Genomic DNA, 15,329 nt, shown 5'->3' on the forward strand with positions numbered 1-15,329 from the left:
AACTTGTTAATTGATGTTGGTGGGGTTCACTGTAAGGAGCTGTAAGGAGTATAGGAACTGAATTAGATCAACAGCTGAGAGAAATCTCTGACGAACAGTAAAGCTCTGTGTAGGCAAAATTGGAACTTTAAATCAGGCCTTAGAAGGAAAAAGAACTCAGCTGATGGTTAACAAAACAGACTTGGTTGTCTTTAGTTTTTACTGGTGTGTTTGTTTTGTTTCTGAGATTTTGCTCCTGTGAGAAGTATTCCTGCTGGAAGGTCTAGTCCACATTAAAGTAGTCTGACATGCATGACAGATGTCTGATGTCTCCTCAAACTAAGCACATTATTCCTGGGGTAAGCAAATAGTGAAAGAATGAAGGCCAAATGCTCAGTGTGCTTTCATTTTGAAAATGAAATGTGAAGGCTTGTTAACAAAATTAAGTTAATTGCAATTAAACTGTTTCACTTTTCTGTACTGGTTTCTCTTATCTAGCAGTGCTGAAATCTTGTTTATTAAAAATGGCACCCTTTTTTACTAACAGTCCTTATTCTCTTCTTAAAGTTCACTTTGCTAAATGGTTGCTGAATCTTTTTTTATTTTGAGAAACTGCAAATACTTTGTGTAGTTGGAGGAGGATGCAGGAGCTTACAAGAGGCTGTTGCTGAGAGCACTTCTGTCTGGAACTGTAAGAAGGATAGTCATAACAATTTAGCCTGTAGTGCGTTCTACATTTTTTAGCATTGGTCTTACTTAAACACTTTACTGTATATCTCCTTCCATGTGAGAGCAATGGGACTCTCTACTGGCAATAACGTTGAAGTACACATTTTCTTTATAGACACAAGTTGCACTTTGTATCTTTTTCGTTCAGCTTAGATTAGTTTATAATAGGATCTTGAGTGTTTATTTTACCTATAGTTAAGAAGAGCTTTGTTCCAGAGTGGCAGATCCAAGCCAGAGCTGTGCTCTGAAATAAAAGGTAACAAGATATCAAATATTTTTACAGAATTACTGTTTGTTCTGTATTGTAGTCTTTCAGAATAGAAAAGAGAGGATAGATTTTAAAAAAAAGCAGGCTGAAATGAGTGCTCAACTTTAAAAAAAATGACTCCAAGTTCCTATTTCATTTATTAGAGATTTAAATAATGTTGGCAGTGAAGATTTGTAACATAAGCATCAGAATAGAAGAAAAACACTGGAGTCTGAAAAACTAAAGCCCAGTAATGCTTTGTCTTGTGTAATGGCTGCATGGCTATGTCTCTTTCCTCAGTTGCTTTTAGTGGATTATTTAAGAATAGCTATACAAAAGATTATTTGTTGTTACTGTTTAATTTTCACACCATTATCTTACTGTCCATTACTATTCTTTACCAAAGATTAAATGGCTGCATCTATTGTTGGTGCTATTATTTAAAACAAGCTACTGGGCATAAAAATAGTTGACTGAATTTGTTTTATTTTCTTTTGAGCTGATCATTAATGATATGCTGCATGTGCCATATTTTAGTCCAGTTTGTCTTGTTTAATTTTCAGCACATTTGGGGGCTGAAATGCCAAGAGTCTGACAGTCTAGAGTGCTCATCACTTAAAACTTATTAGCTCTCTGGTAATAGGAATTTGCAGGTTTCCAGCATTGGAGAATAAATCCTCTTTGCAGCTTTGCTAATAATTCCAGTCAAAGACAAGTTTTCCTTTGAATGTGTTCCTACTGACCAAAGGACATTAATATTAAATGTTTTAACAATAATGGTACATCTAATTACTTTTTCATTTTCAGACTTCATAACCTTGGATGTTGGCTCTCAGCCCAACTAACCTCTTTGCTTCCCTCCTCCATTGCTTTGACTTCCAGGATAACTTGTTTATATCAATAGCAACTTTTAAATATCAAAGTAGAAGGTGTTTTTAAACTGTATTTGAATGGATTTTTTAAAAACCATTGCATGCTCAATCATTGTCAGACTTTTTACAGATTGCTGGAGAACCAGTTCTATATAAATAACGTAAGGAATTTCAGTCTCTCATTTAAGATCAAATTTAAATCTCATTTGCCCAAATTAAGTAGAGGGAGGGGCATATTAAAACAATCACAGACTTATTCCTGGGTAGTAATAAATTCAGATATTCTTATGGTAGTCCAATAAGTAATACTACTATACGGTTGATTGAATGATACGATTTGAGTGTCACATGAAGAAAGTATGTTTTCAGACAAACTACATTGCATTGGTAAGCACATAAAAGTCAGGAAATAGTTTATAAACCTCTCAAATATATTTCACGCTGAGGGACGTCAGTCAGTTTAGACCCAGTTACCTATTTTCCACACACATCTGATGCCCTATCACTTCCTCTGTTCAAAAATGTTTACATCAGAAATATGAAAGCAAAAATGATAATTGCTAAACACTAACAGTATGAAACACACAGCAAGTTAAGCTTCCTACATTAATAATATTGTGTTCCTCATCATGGGCTTTGTCACACATTGTGGTATCATATTTGGGGCTTGGCAATTTGTGAGGCATTAACTCTTTTCTCTGAATTACATGATCACATACTATTTCTCAAACAATATATGCACTGCACAGCATATTGTTTATATATCTAAATGTCAAACATGTTTGGATTTTTTTCATGGCTTCCTATTCTGGTACACTTGCACTACTTTAATCGTCATAATGGTTGAGTGTAAATGTTTTTAATTTGACATATGTAATAAGATCTCTGCTTGAGAAGGTATGTGTTTAAATTATTTAAACACTATCCATGTACAGTACACTTCCTGTTTAGCCATTAGCACAGTCTTCCTAGGATGCAATTCAACAGCTCAGTCAGCTCACTGTGAAGGTAATTTAGATGCAACCTTAAATAAGTCAGGAAAACTCTCACTATTACTCTTCTAAGATGGTGTTTTCTTAATTTATTTAAATACTGTTCACTGAGTACTTGTCATATGAAAGATTTTTGTGAATTCTGTCTTACATATATAGACTAATACACATTCTTATTAGAATATTTTATATATGCATATGCAACCATAACCTCTGAGTGCTTATCAGTGCAATTGTAGTATTTTCATATTGTAATTTTATATAAAGGACTTACACTAATACACATGAAGAGCTATACTATAATATTTGGTCTATTAATAATTCATTTTTAAAAACCTCCTGAGTTTTGATAGTGTTTGATAGTGATGTCTGTGAGCCTATTTTTGTCTTCCTGCTTCTGAGAGGATGCAATTAGAACTGTTTTGAAATTGAATTTATAGTCCATTGGGAATTCCATCATTTCAAAATTTTCTTTTGTCCCAAACTGGAACAAAAAGTCAAAGTTTCCTGCAGAATGAAATTTCTAAAAAAAAAAAAAGATTTTAGAAATAGCAAAATGACCTTATCAAAGTGCTTCATTTTGTTATATTAGTTTATAACAGAATATGAGATTTGTATATTATAAATTATAATAGTCAAAATGAAGCATTTTGATATTTTTTTATTGAAAATGTCAACAAAATTGATGTTTCTGCAAAGTGTTTCAATTTTTTTAATCAGAATTTGTTTTCAAGTACAAAAACTGTTCAGTTGGAAAATGTTACACCAGCTCCAGTTGTAATGTTTCCACACAATATGTCAGCTTCTGTGTAATGAGTAAATTTATATTTATAGACATCACAAATAATGCAAAGTTTCATAGAGTAAAACACAGCAACTTGCTCTCCAATTCCAGAAAGTACTAGTTTAAGATGATCAAGCTGATGGTTTGAGTTAGAAAATAAATCTGTCAGTGTATTTTAAATACAAAAGTAGCTTTACAGTTTGTACTACAGATTGGCTTGGTATACTTCCAGTATACAGGTGTTGGTATGAGCAGCGTGATATACTACTTAGGTACAGCGGTTGTGATTATTTTCTTTCTAATTATGAGATGGCTCAAAATCCAAACTCTTGGTAAATATTGACATGTTAATGGCGATCATTGTATTATGGCTGCCTCAGTCTCTCTTGTTGAAGCTGTTCTGCTTTATATAAATAATTACATATTCCTTGGGCCAGAGAGCAAGAGAGACTCTCCTGCCCAGTGGTTAGGGCACCCATCTGGGCTGTGAGTCAATCAAGCTTAAGTCCCTGCTCCAGTGAATATTTATACAAAATGGAACAGCTCAAACAGGAGAGACTGAGAGCACCCAGCCCCCACATACCAAGTAGCCTGGTGGTGAGGGTACTCACCTGGGATATGAGAGTTGTGAGTTAAGGTCTCTACTCCCCCATCCCAAGTGGGTGCCCTAACTACCAGGCTACTTGCTATAATCTCTCTCTCTCTCTCTCTCTCTCTCTCTGTTTGAGAGAGATGTGGGTTTCATCTGGTAGGGGCTGGGCTGACCTGGCTTAGATGCCTCACTTCAGGGTATGTTTCACAGCTGCGAGTCCCAGGTGCCTCCCTCTGGCCCATTAGTCAGGAGCCTAAGTACCTTTTGAGGGTTGGCTGACTGAAAGCCCTTTCCTCTTCATTTCACTTCTGGATAGCTTAGGCAGCTTCCTGTTTTTATCTTGCTGGCTTTTGATGATCCTTTCCTTAGGCACTGAACTCTCCCATACAATGCATGTGGAGCCTGGGCACGTAACTTGGGACTGAGCATTCCAATAGGTGGCAGGCTATCTAGGGGTCAGGTGTTGCAGTGCCTAAGTACCTTTAGCATGGTATGGCTGACTCTGAAATTTAAAAATCTTTCCCGAGAGGAGAGAGGGATTTTGTATAATATCCAAATCTTTGTATAGGAAATTTCTTGGCAGCAATAACCAGGCAGCTAGCGCTTGAAAAAAATATATACAAAATAAACTGGATACAGGGACCTACACACCAGTTCCACCTTGCCTACTTCTAGTCTTTCCTGCATTTCTGATTACTAACAGACATCGAACAATTTTGGGACAAATGTGGTAGCATTTGTCATTATCCCGTATCACTTTTCAGCAAAAGAGCTCTGCTAGAGGCTTGCAACATGCTGCATTAGTTCTATAGAAGAAGGATTACTTGTTGATCATGATATATCTATTACGCCACACACTGTTTAATGCTAAGGATAAATGACTCCAGTTAGCAAAAACACTTGCTTTCTTAGGAGTATGTTTTCACAGTAATGTATGGAGAATTATGTTCACAAGTCCTGTTGTTGAGAGTTATGTATTTGGCTCCCTATTGACTATGTTGAAAATGTATGCCCAGTGCCAGGTGGCACTCATAAGCACAGGGAGTGAATAGGGCCATTACAAAGGATATGCACTGCTAAGTCCCACTTAATCTCTATTCTGAGGTCTGAAGTGGGACTTAAGTGGTAGATAGGCCTCTCTGCACAGGAGTGAATTTTGCCCAGAGTTCACATTTCAGCAGTGTCTTTTAAAACAGGCAAATCTGTTTTATCCAAGAATTTAAAAAAAATAAATGTCTACAAGGCAGCCAACATTACTCCACATTGTCAAATGTTCAAGTCTCAGCATTGCTGGGGGGTAGGGGGGGTTAAAAGCATATTGTGAATGGGAAATAAGAGCTGAAGATATAATGACGCCAAAGGCACTATAACATTTAGTGAGAATTGTTTTAAATGAAAAGATTATTGTCCAGAAATGTGCAATGGTAACTTGTGCCAAAAATACATACATGAATAAAAGGGAGAGAGAGAGACAGAATTCCTCCTGGAACCTGATGTCATTGCCATCCTCTACAGAGAACCTTTTGTTTCTGGAATGAGAACAGAATGCAGGGCTATTACAACTAAAGTTTACAAACACTTTTAAAATAGGAGTTGATCCCGATCATTCCTCACAATTTGGGACTTGGTACTTAAATCGTTACCTAATTTAGTGAACACAAATGTTTTATGAAGGTTGAGAATTAAAGCCTTTTCCTTGTGAGAAAGAGACAGCACTGAGTTTAATGTCTCAAATATGGAGCTTGCTAGAAGTCTGCAAAGAAACTAGGTTACCTGCAACTCTAGTGCACTCCTTGACAAACGAACAAAGGACAGAAATCCTGGTTGCTCACATTGGCTGGTGTTCCCAGCTGTACTTCCAAGGAATCCCCATGATTTATTTGGAGCAGTCCACCCAAGGACATTGGGAAGTAGGAATCCCCATCACAATCCATTACTCTCAAAATGTGGGGAACTTTTGTGGATGGGTGGGTGGATGTGATTATAAACAGTTGACTAAACTTCACTAAGACTTGTAAATTTAACCTCTGTGTTGCAAGCTAATACAGTACAGCTTGTGGTATGACAAAAAGGGTCAAACCATTGCACTGTCCTGTCACAGACTATTTTTTCCCAGATAACTTTTTAATTTAAAGAGCTTGTGGTGTTTGTGTAAGGCCGACAGACCCTGGTCATCAGCGGGCGGGATTGAATCTGGGACCTCCAGAGCTTAGTGCATGAGCCTCTACCGCATGAGCTAAAAGCCACCTGGCTGTTACTGAGTCTGCTCTACAGCCTTAGCTAATTGCTCTCTAAGTGGTCCCAGTGTCACTAGATGGGACAGAACACCACGCCCAGAAGGTGTGTGGGTTACATATGCAAAGATTGGTTCCAGTATTGCAGTTTCTGGGTTCAAAAGTTCATGTGCTACTTGTAATACAACCTTTTGCTTGGATACAAAATGATGCCTATGTTTTCAAGGACAATCTCTACAAATCTTCAAGGTGTTAGTTTTGATTGGCTTAGGAATGGGGGTGGTGGCACTCTTCCAACTCCTGTGTTTTGGGCCCTGACGAAAGGCCTTAGGGGTACTCCAATTTACACTCAGCTGCCTATGTCGCAAGAGGCAGTGTCAGCAGCCTGGACTCAATCCTTTTTCTATCACCACATCCTGTGTGCTACATTGCTGCTGGGGTATGACATAGAGTTGCAAGAGTAGTTTTACAGCACAAATAATATGGGGATAATCCCCCGCGGCCCAATCTGTCATATGTATAGCCCCTTTATGCTGTCCAAGTGCTGCAAAGTGGCCACAATAACACAGTCATTTAGGCCCCACATCCTTGCAGAAGGTGTCAAATCTGTTTGTGACATGTTATCTTTTGGACTGAATGTATTAGCATCTTGCTATGAGGAGAATGGCAGCCACTTACAGTATGTGACTTCCCATGACATTGCAAGAACACTATCATGTTATCTCCTCCTGCACTACAAGATAACATGTGTCCCCACTGTATGTATATTTTTAAGCTGTGAAGTTCTGTAGTTAACGTTATCACTGAAGTATCCTGAAATAGAAAACTCCAGGCAGGTTGGATTGTGTTGGAGAATGGTTACCATAATAACCAAAAAAACAATCTGTGCATGATAAGCAGATTAAGTGTTTAAAAATAAAGTTTAAATAGTATTCCAGTAGCTCCACGGGGATATATTACATTTAATTCTATTCATTACTTTGGTAGGCCCACTGCTCAGTGAGGAGGGAGAAACAGGAACAGGAAACTTGGAAATGGCAGAGATGCTTATTGACGTTTTTGTTTCGGTCTTCACTGAGAAGTCTGAAGGAATGCCTAACATAGTGAATGCTTATGGGAAGGGGATAGGTTTAGAAGATAAAATAAAAAAAGAACAAGTTAAAAATCACTTTAAAAAGTTAGATGCCTGCAAGTCACCAGGGCCTGATGAAATGCATCCTAGAATACTCAAGGAGCTAATAGAGGAGGTATCTGAGCCTCTAGCTATTATCTTTGGAAAATCATGGGAGACGGGAGAGATTCCAGAAGACTGGAAAAGGGCAAATATAGTGTCCATCTATAAAAAGGGAAATAAAAACAACCCAGGAAACTACAGATCAGTTAGTTTAACTTCTGTGCCAGGGAAGATAATGGAGCAAGTAATTAAGGAAATCATCTGCAAACACTTGGAAGGTGATAGGGAATAGCCAGCATGGATTTGTAAAGAACAAATCGTGTCAAACCAATCTGATAGCTTTCTTTGATAGGATAACGAGTCTTGTGGATAAGGGAGAAGCAGTGGATGTGGTATACCTAAACTTTAGTAAGGCATTTGATACGGTCTCGCATGATATTCTTATCGATAAACTAGGCAAATACAATTTAGATGGGGCTACTATAAGGTGGGTGCATAACTGGCTGGATAACCGTATTCAGAGAGTAGTTATTAATGGTTCCCAATCCTGCTGGAAAGTGGGGTTCCGCAGGGGTCTGTTTTGGGACCGGCTCTGTTCAATATCTTCATCAACGACTTAGATGTTGGCATAGAAAGTACGCTTATTAAGTTTGCAGATGATACCAAACTGGGAGGGATTGCAACTGCTTTGGAGGACAGGGTCATAATTCAAAATTATCTGGACAAATTAGAGAAATGGTCTGAGGTAAACCGGATGAAGTTTAATAAAGACAAATGCAAAGTGCTCCACTTAGGAAGGAACAATCATTTTCACACATACAGAATGGGAAGAGACTGTCTAGTAAGGAGTACGGCAGAAAAGGATCTAGGGGTTATAGTGGACTACAAGCTAAATATGAGTCAACCGTGTGATGCTGTTGCAAAAAAAGCAAACGTGATTCTGGGATGCGTTAACAGGTGAGCAATACACGAGAAGTCATTCTTTCGCTCTACTCTGCTCTGGTTAGGCCTCAACTGGAGTATTGTGTCTAGTTCTGGGCACCGCATTTCAAGAAAGATGTGGAGAAATTGGAGAGGGTCCAGAGAAGAGCAACAAGAATGATTAAAGGTCTAGAGAACATGACCTACGAAGGAAGGCTGAAAGAATTGGGTTTGTTTAGTTTGGAAAAGAGAAGACTGAGAGGGGACATGCTAGCAGTTTTCAGGTATCTAAAAGGGTGTCATCAGGAGGAGGGAGAAAACTTGTTCACCTTAGCCTCTAAGGATAGAACAAGAAGCAATGGGCTTAAACTGCAGCAAGGGAGATTTAGGTTGGACATTAGGAAAAAGTTCCTAACTGTCAGGGTAGTTAAACACTGGAATAAATTGCCTAGGGAGGTTTTGGAATCTCCATCTCTGGAGATATTTAAGAGTAGGTTAGATAAATGTCTATCAGGGATGGTCTAGACAGTATTTGGTCCTGCAATGAGGGCAGGGGACTGGACTCGATGACCTCTCGAGGTCCCTTCCAGTCCTAGAGTCTATGAATCTATGAATCTTCTTTGTCATTTAAAAATGTGTTCAGTCCAAGAATTTTATATCTAATACATTTCAACTTACAATAATTCTCATCAATCTCAGCAGCCATCTTTGAGGCATATACCATTCCTAAAATAAATTTACAAACTGGCCAAATTGTGTGTGGACTTGTATTGCAGATGATGGCCTTTGTACATAAAGACAGATATAATGTCAGTGCTAACGGAGCACAAAGAGTGCTTGAAATCAGTGCAGAATACCTCTGTGAGCCCCTTTGGGGGTAATGCTCTCTGCATGCCATGGTATGGGATTGTGTCTTAAAGGCACTGCCTGGTTCCATTTTTTCTAAAACAGCTCTGCATCCACAACTGTGGTGAAGTGGAAAGGAGGCTATGGGTATGTCTACACTACGGGATTATTCTGATTTTACATAAACCGGTTTTTTAAAACAGATTGTATAAAGTCGAGTGCACGCAGCCACACTAAGCACATTAATTCGGTGGTGTGCGTCCATGTACCGAGGCTAGCATTGATTTCCAGAGTGTTGCATTGTGGGTAGCTATCCCATAGTTCCCGCAGTCTCCCCTGCCCATTGGAATTCTGGGTTGAGATCACAATACGTGATGGAGCAAAAACAGTGTCGCGGGTGATTCTGGGTAAATGTCGTCACTCAATCCTTCTTCCGTGAAAGCAACGGCAGACAATCATTTCGCGCCCTTTTTCTCTGGATTGCCCTGGCAGATGCCATAGCATGGTAACCATGGAGCCCGTTTAGCCTTTTTTCATTGTCACCGTATGTGTACTGGATGCTGCTGACAGACGCGGTACTGCAGTGCTACACAGCAGCATTCATTTGCCTTTGCAAGGTAGCAGAGACAGTTACCAGCCCTATTGCACCGTCTGCTGCTTTGGAAATTGGCGATGACAGTTACTGGTCATATTGTACCGTCTGCTGCTGTCCTAGGTGCTCCTGGCTGGCCTTGCTGAAGTCGGCCGGGGGCGCATGGACAAAAATGGGAATGACTTCCCAGGCCATTCCCTTCTTTATATTTTGTCTAAAAATACAGTCAGTCCTGCCTAGAATATGGGGCAAGTCTACTAGAGAACCAGAGAGCACAGCCACTCCGGGTCAGAGCCCCAGATATTCCGCAGAAATGATGAGCTGCATGCCATTCTAGGGAGTGCCCCTGCAACAACCCCACCCGTTGCTTCCCTCCTCCCACACCCCTCCTGGGCTACCGTGGCAGTTATCCCCCCATTTGTGTGATGAAGTAATAAAGAATGCAGGAATAAGAAACACTGACTTTTTAGTGAGATAAAATGAGAGGGAGGCAGCCTCCAGCTGCTATGATATTCCAGGCAGGACATCTCCATTATTCATTAAAGGGTGAGGGGAGGAGAGGAGCACAGCCTCCCGCTGCTATGATAGTCCAGAATCTCCATTAGACATGAAAGGGGTGGGAGAGGAGCTCAGCCTCCAGCTGCTATGATGAGAACGGTTACCAGCCCTATTGCACCATCTGCCAGGACTGAATCTCCAGGACACAAAGTTTAAAGAAGGGAATGACCGGGAGTCATTCCCATTTTTGCCCAGGTGCCCCCGGCCGACCTCACCAAGGCCAGCCAGGAGCACTCACAGGATGATGACGAGGACGGCTATCAGTCATTTTGTACCGTACCGTCTGCCACCGTGGAGGGGAGGGGAGAGAATGCTGCTGTTTAGTGCTGCAGCACCCCGTCTACCAGCAGCATCCAGTAGACATACAGTGACATTGAAAAGAGGCGAGAAACGATTTTTTTCCCTTTTCTTTGGGGGATTGGGTAAATTGACGACATATTCCCTGAACCACTGGTGACTATGTTTTTGACCTTCAGGCAATGGGAGCTCAGCCAAGAATGCAAATGCTTTTCGGAGACTGCAGGAACTGTGGGATAGCTCGAGTCCTCAGTCCCCCCTCCCTCCCTCCCTCCATGAGTGTCCATTTGAGTCTTCGGCTTTCCGTTATGGTTGTCACACAGCACCGTGTTGAGTCCCTGCTGTGGCCTCTGTCTATCATAGCCTGGAGATTTTTTCAAATGCTTTGGCATTTCGTCTTCTGGAACGGAGCTCTGATAGAACAGATTTGTCTCCCCATACAGCGATCAGATCCAGTATCTCCCGTGCGGTCCATGCTGGAGCTCTTTTTGGATTTGGGACTGCATGGCCACCCGGCTGATCAGCGCTCCACGCTGGGCAAACAGGAAATGAAATTCAAAAGTTCGCGGGGCTTTTCCTGTCTATCTGGCCAGTGCATCCGAGTTCAGATTGCTTTCCAGAGCAGTCACAATGGTGCACTGTGGGATACCGCCCGGAGGCCAATACCGTCGAATTGCGGCCACACTAACCCTAATCCGACATGGCAATACCGATTTCAGCGCTACTCCCCTCGTCGGGGCGGAGTACAGAAATTGGTTTTAAGAGCTCTTTATATTGATATAAAGGGCTTCGTTGTGTGCATGGGTGCAGGGTTAAATCGGTTTAATGCTGCTAAATTCGGTATAAACGCGTAGTGTAGAGCAGGCCTATAAGTGAGAATGATTTGCAACATGTTCACTAGTGAGGACGGCTACAGTAGGGGGCAAATTATGTACAACTTAATGGCTGCAGTTGAACTCTGATCTGCACCTCTTAACATGCTGTGTTGCTGAGGGGTGCAAGGTAGGCTGTCTTGAATGACAGAAAAATAATGCAGAAAAGAACAAAAAGTGGGGAAATGTTGTAGTGGAGCAACATATGACAAGTGAAACACAATTCCAGGGCCTGCATTTTGCTATAGAAACTGCTGTAGCAAAGTTACATCATGTCACACTCAGCCTACGATTCCCAGCTTGCAAAGATACTCACCCTAGCTCTTATTAAGCTAGCATGCTAAAAATAGTGGCATAGCTGTGGAAGCACGGGAATTGGCAGTGGTGGCATGGACTAGCCGCCCCAAATACAAATCCACCTGAACGCCATGGGTACATGTAATACCAAAAGACTCCGGTTGTTGGCGGGCAGGATTGAACCTGGGACCTCCGAAGCTTAGCATTTGAGCCTCTGCTGCATGAGCTAAAAGCCACATGCCCATTAGCAAAGGCTGAAGCAGACTCATTAATCTCTAAGTGGTCTTGGTGCCACTCGAGGGGACAGAACATACTCAGGGCAGCTTGCCCATGCTGCTGCTGCTGCCTGTGCTACCATGGCTACGCTATTTTTAGCAAGCTGGGAACCACAACCCTAGCTTGTAGGGTAGACGTAGCCTCAGTTGATATGGAGTTAGTAACAAAGAAATATATTTAAAGTATAATTTTGAATCAAATTTATATTTTTCATTCAGTTTCTGACCTTATTCATTAGTATAGACTTGTATGGCAATGCCAAAAGCGTGTTACTAGATATATTTTAATGTCAAGTGTATGGGAATTTGTTCATATTAAAAAAAAAATATATATATATATATATATATATATATATATATATATATATATATATATATATATATATATATATATATATATAAATAAGTCTTAAAGTTCATTTTCTTCTTCTCTCATATAGAAGTTTCCTTTATTTCTTCCTGTAATGCAGTCTTATAGAGCTTTCAATGGTTCTGCAGTTGTGGTAGCAATGAAAGTGATATTGAATAGAAACTCTGGATAAGCTTCATAGAAAAATGTTCTTGAGCCCCGATATTTGTTCTGATTTATTTAGTCAGGAGTTTACAATTTGCTGATTTAAAACAAATGGAATGTACTTGGAATCAATTTTATCTGTCCAAATAATAGAGAAATTCCAGGGTGTGGTGACAGTGGTGTTGAAGTGTTGGTTGGAGGTGGTTGAGTAGGTGAGGAAGGTCATCCAAGAGGAAAAACTTGGGCTCCTCAGATTCCCATTTTGGGGTGAGATAAGTTCTCATGAGTTCTCTACTGCCAGTAAATGAAAAGTCATCAAATCGTAAATAATGTTGCTGAAGTTGTGTTCTTAGGAGAAGTAAAAGATGTTTACAGGAAACAAATCTTGTTGCTAACTACACAAGTGAGAGTTATGAACTGTTGACATTCTTCACTAACTTGAATCTGGTTTAGGTACTAGAGTTTCAATTGCTTTCCATTTGAGTTCCTGTAGGAAAAAATAGCATGTCCTGTTGAATACAAGTTGAGCGCTTCATGTTTATTGAGCAGCGTCTGTTTAGTCTATTAACCATGACAGTCATGTCAGCGATTTTTCAGTTTGTTTTTCCCAAAGGCACTATGTTGCAGTATTATGATATACAAAGTTATTTATAGTGTAGGGAATTCGTAGCCATGCTACGTAGACATTGGCCAGGGCTTAAATACCAGATCCTTCTGCTAATCCAGCTACATTATTAGATAATTTGGAAAGTCAACATGAGGCGGGGAATGGAGATTGGTACACATGGCATAACCTAAAAAATGACAGCCTGGGTTTTGAGCCAAATATTTTTAATAGCATTTGACATTTTTTGTGTTATGAAGGGAACAAAATCTACAGGAACTTTGGGAGGAGACAAAGGTAGTGTACGTGTGCACATATGGAGGTGGGGAATGTTCTTCAACTGTTCATGGATTTTCGTTCTCTAGAAGTGCCATTAGCAACCAACCTTTAATGAAGTTATTGTCTTTGTCCCAGTCTTATCCTTGTCCAGCCAATATCAGTTCTCTCCTTACAACCCAGTTCCTTGTCAGAGCTATCTCCTTTGCTTTATTCCCCCACTCCCCACATTGGTACCTCCAATCTCCTTGTCCAGGCAGTGTCTGTCTTCTCCTCTGCCCCCCAGTTCCTTGTCTAATCTAATTTTTCCCTCTCCCCTCCCCGCAGAGAAAATGGGCTTCTATTCTCCCACCAATGTTTCCCTGACCAGCACCCACCCTCACCAGATTTCCTTGCCCGCTCAGGCTGCAGTTTCTTTACTTCCTCATCCATCTTTGGTCCCAGTTTCATCAGACTCCTTGTCCCTTTCCCTCTCTCCAATCTGGCTTTGGTCTTCTCTGCTTTCAAATGAGACGGCGTTCTCTTCCAGGCTGCCTGGGCTTTAGCAGGGATGTCTCTGAGAACAGAAGAGAGACAGGTTCCCTGATCTTTAGTTCTGGTACCCTGCCCCACCCCAATCCAGAACTGCTGGGAGCAGCCATCACAAGAAAAGTCTGGCTTTGTCCCTATAGCCCCGGGCTGGGCATGCTGAGTTGCCCTGTGGGGATGGTGCATGTGCCGTGTGGTCAGCACAAGGAGTTTTGAGAAGCTCAAGCATGCTCAGTGAGGATAGACTCTTCTGAGGTTCAGCTCTAGTAAGTCTCTACTGAACATGTGTGAATATGACACACTTTTCAAACTCGGGGTCTGTCCTTTGAAGGCACAGGATTCTTTATTACTTCAGACAGTACAAACACCAACAATGCACAGTGCAGAGAGATTTGGGGGGTCTGTTTGAAACAGGGTTCCACCTTAAATGTCTCAAACAATTAAACACTGATGGACAATTCGTTTCTGTAGTCCAATAACTGTAAGCCACATGGCTTAAGGGTTTTTTCTCCTTTAAAGTACATAGTATCCAGGGCCTGGACTAACATGAAGTAAAACAACAAACTGCACCCTGAGTTTCTGTAACCCCATATTCCTAGTACTTTGAACCATTTTAAACGGATCTCAAACTAGATTGTCTCTAAACCACAACAAACCCAGCAAGCAAGTGTAGGGAATGTCTAGAAATCACCACCTCTGAGGAGCACAGTGGGGTAGTGTCCAGAAAGTTCAACCACTGCACAAACTTCAATTATCACTGTAAAATCAGAGCACTCCTTTTGTGTATGACTTACATGAGCTATGATTTTTCTTTGCCACTGTCTCACAAAAAATAAGTCTTATAACTTAGACAAATTTGAAAAGGTTTTCTCCTGTGAAACTTTAAGCCCCTGCTCCAGAGCATGGGAGTGCTAGACCTTTTCTCACCACAATTTTTTTTAACACACAATTAACAAACAATTTTTTTAAAACAGAATTTTTTTAAATGACATTTCTTCACCATTCATGAGAACAAGGATAGGGGAACTGTTTTGGCTAAAATTTTCAAACAAATAAATCAGCTCAAGGCAGACACCCAGCATAGAAAATTTCAACCCAAATGGTTAAAATTTGATAGTTATAAGCAACTGAAAATAGGGTTTTATA

At 40.5% G+C, this 15,329-nt stretch overlaps 1 protein-coding gene across 10 annotated transcripts in view; it reads left to right on the forward strand.

The window, feature by feature from the left end:
- The window catches only part of CACNB2 (calcium voltage-gated channel auxiliary subunit beta 2), a 426,320-nt gene that overhangs the window by 219,376 nt on the left and 191,615 nt on the right, over positions 1-15,329 (forward strand). Inside the window, exon 1 of one of the 10 annotated variants that reach the window (XM_045003340.1) lies at positions 208-338. The exons of the other annotated variants lie outside the window; for them this stretch is intronic. Within the exon in view, the coding sequence (XP_044859275.1) occupies positions 288-338 (51 nt within the window). The 5' untranslated portion in view covers positions 208-287. Of the gene's footprint in view, positions 1-207; positions 339-15,329 lie in introns of those variants that run through there. 10 annotated transcript variants of the gene reach the window in all.

Source organism: Mauremys mutica, chromosome 2 (assembly GCF_020497125.1).
Source record: "Mauremys mutica isolate MM-2020 ecotype Southern chromosome 2, ASM2049712v1, whole genome shotgun sequence".
NCBI classification, from domain to species: domain Eukaryota; kingdom Metazoa; phylum Chordata; order Testudines; family Geoemydidae; genus Mauremys; species Mauremys mutica.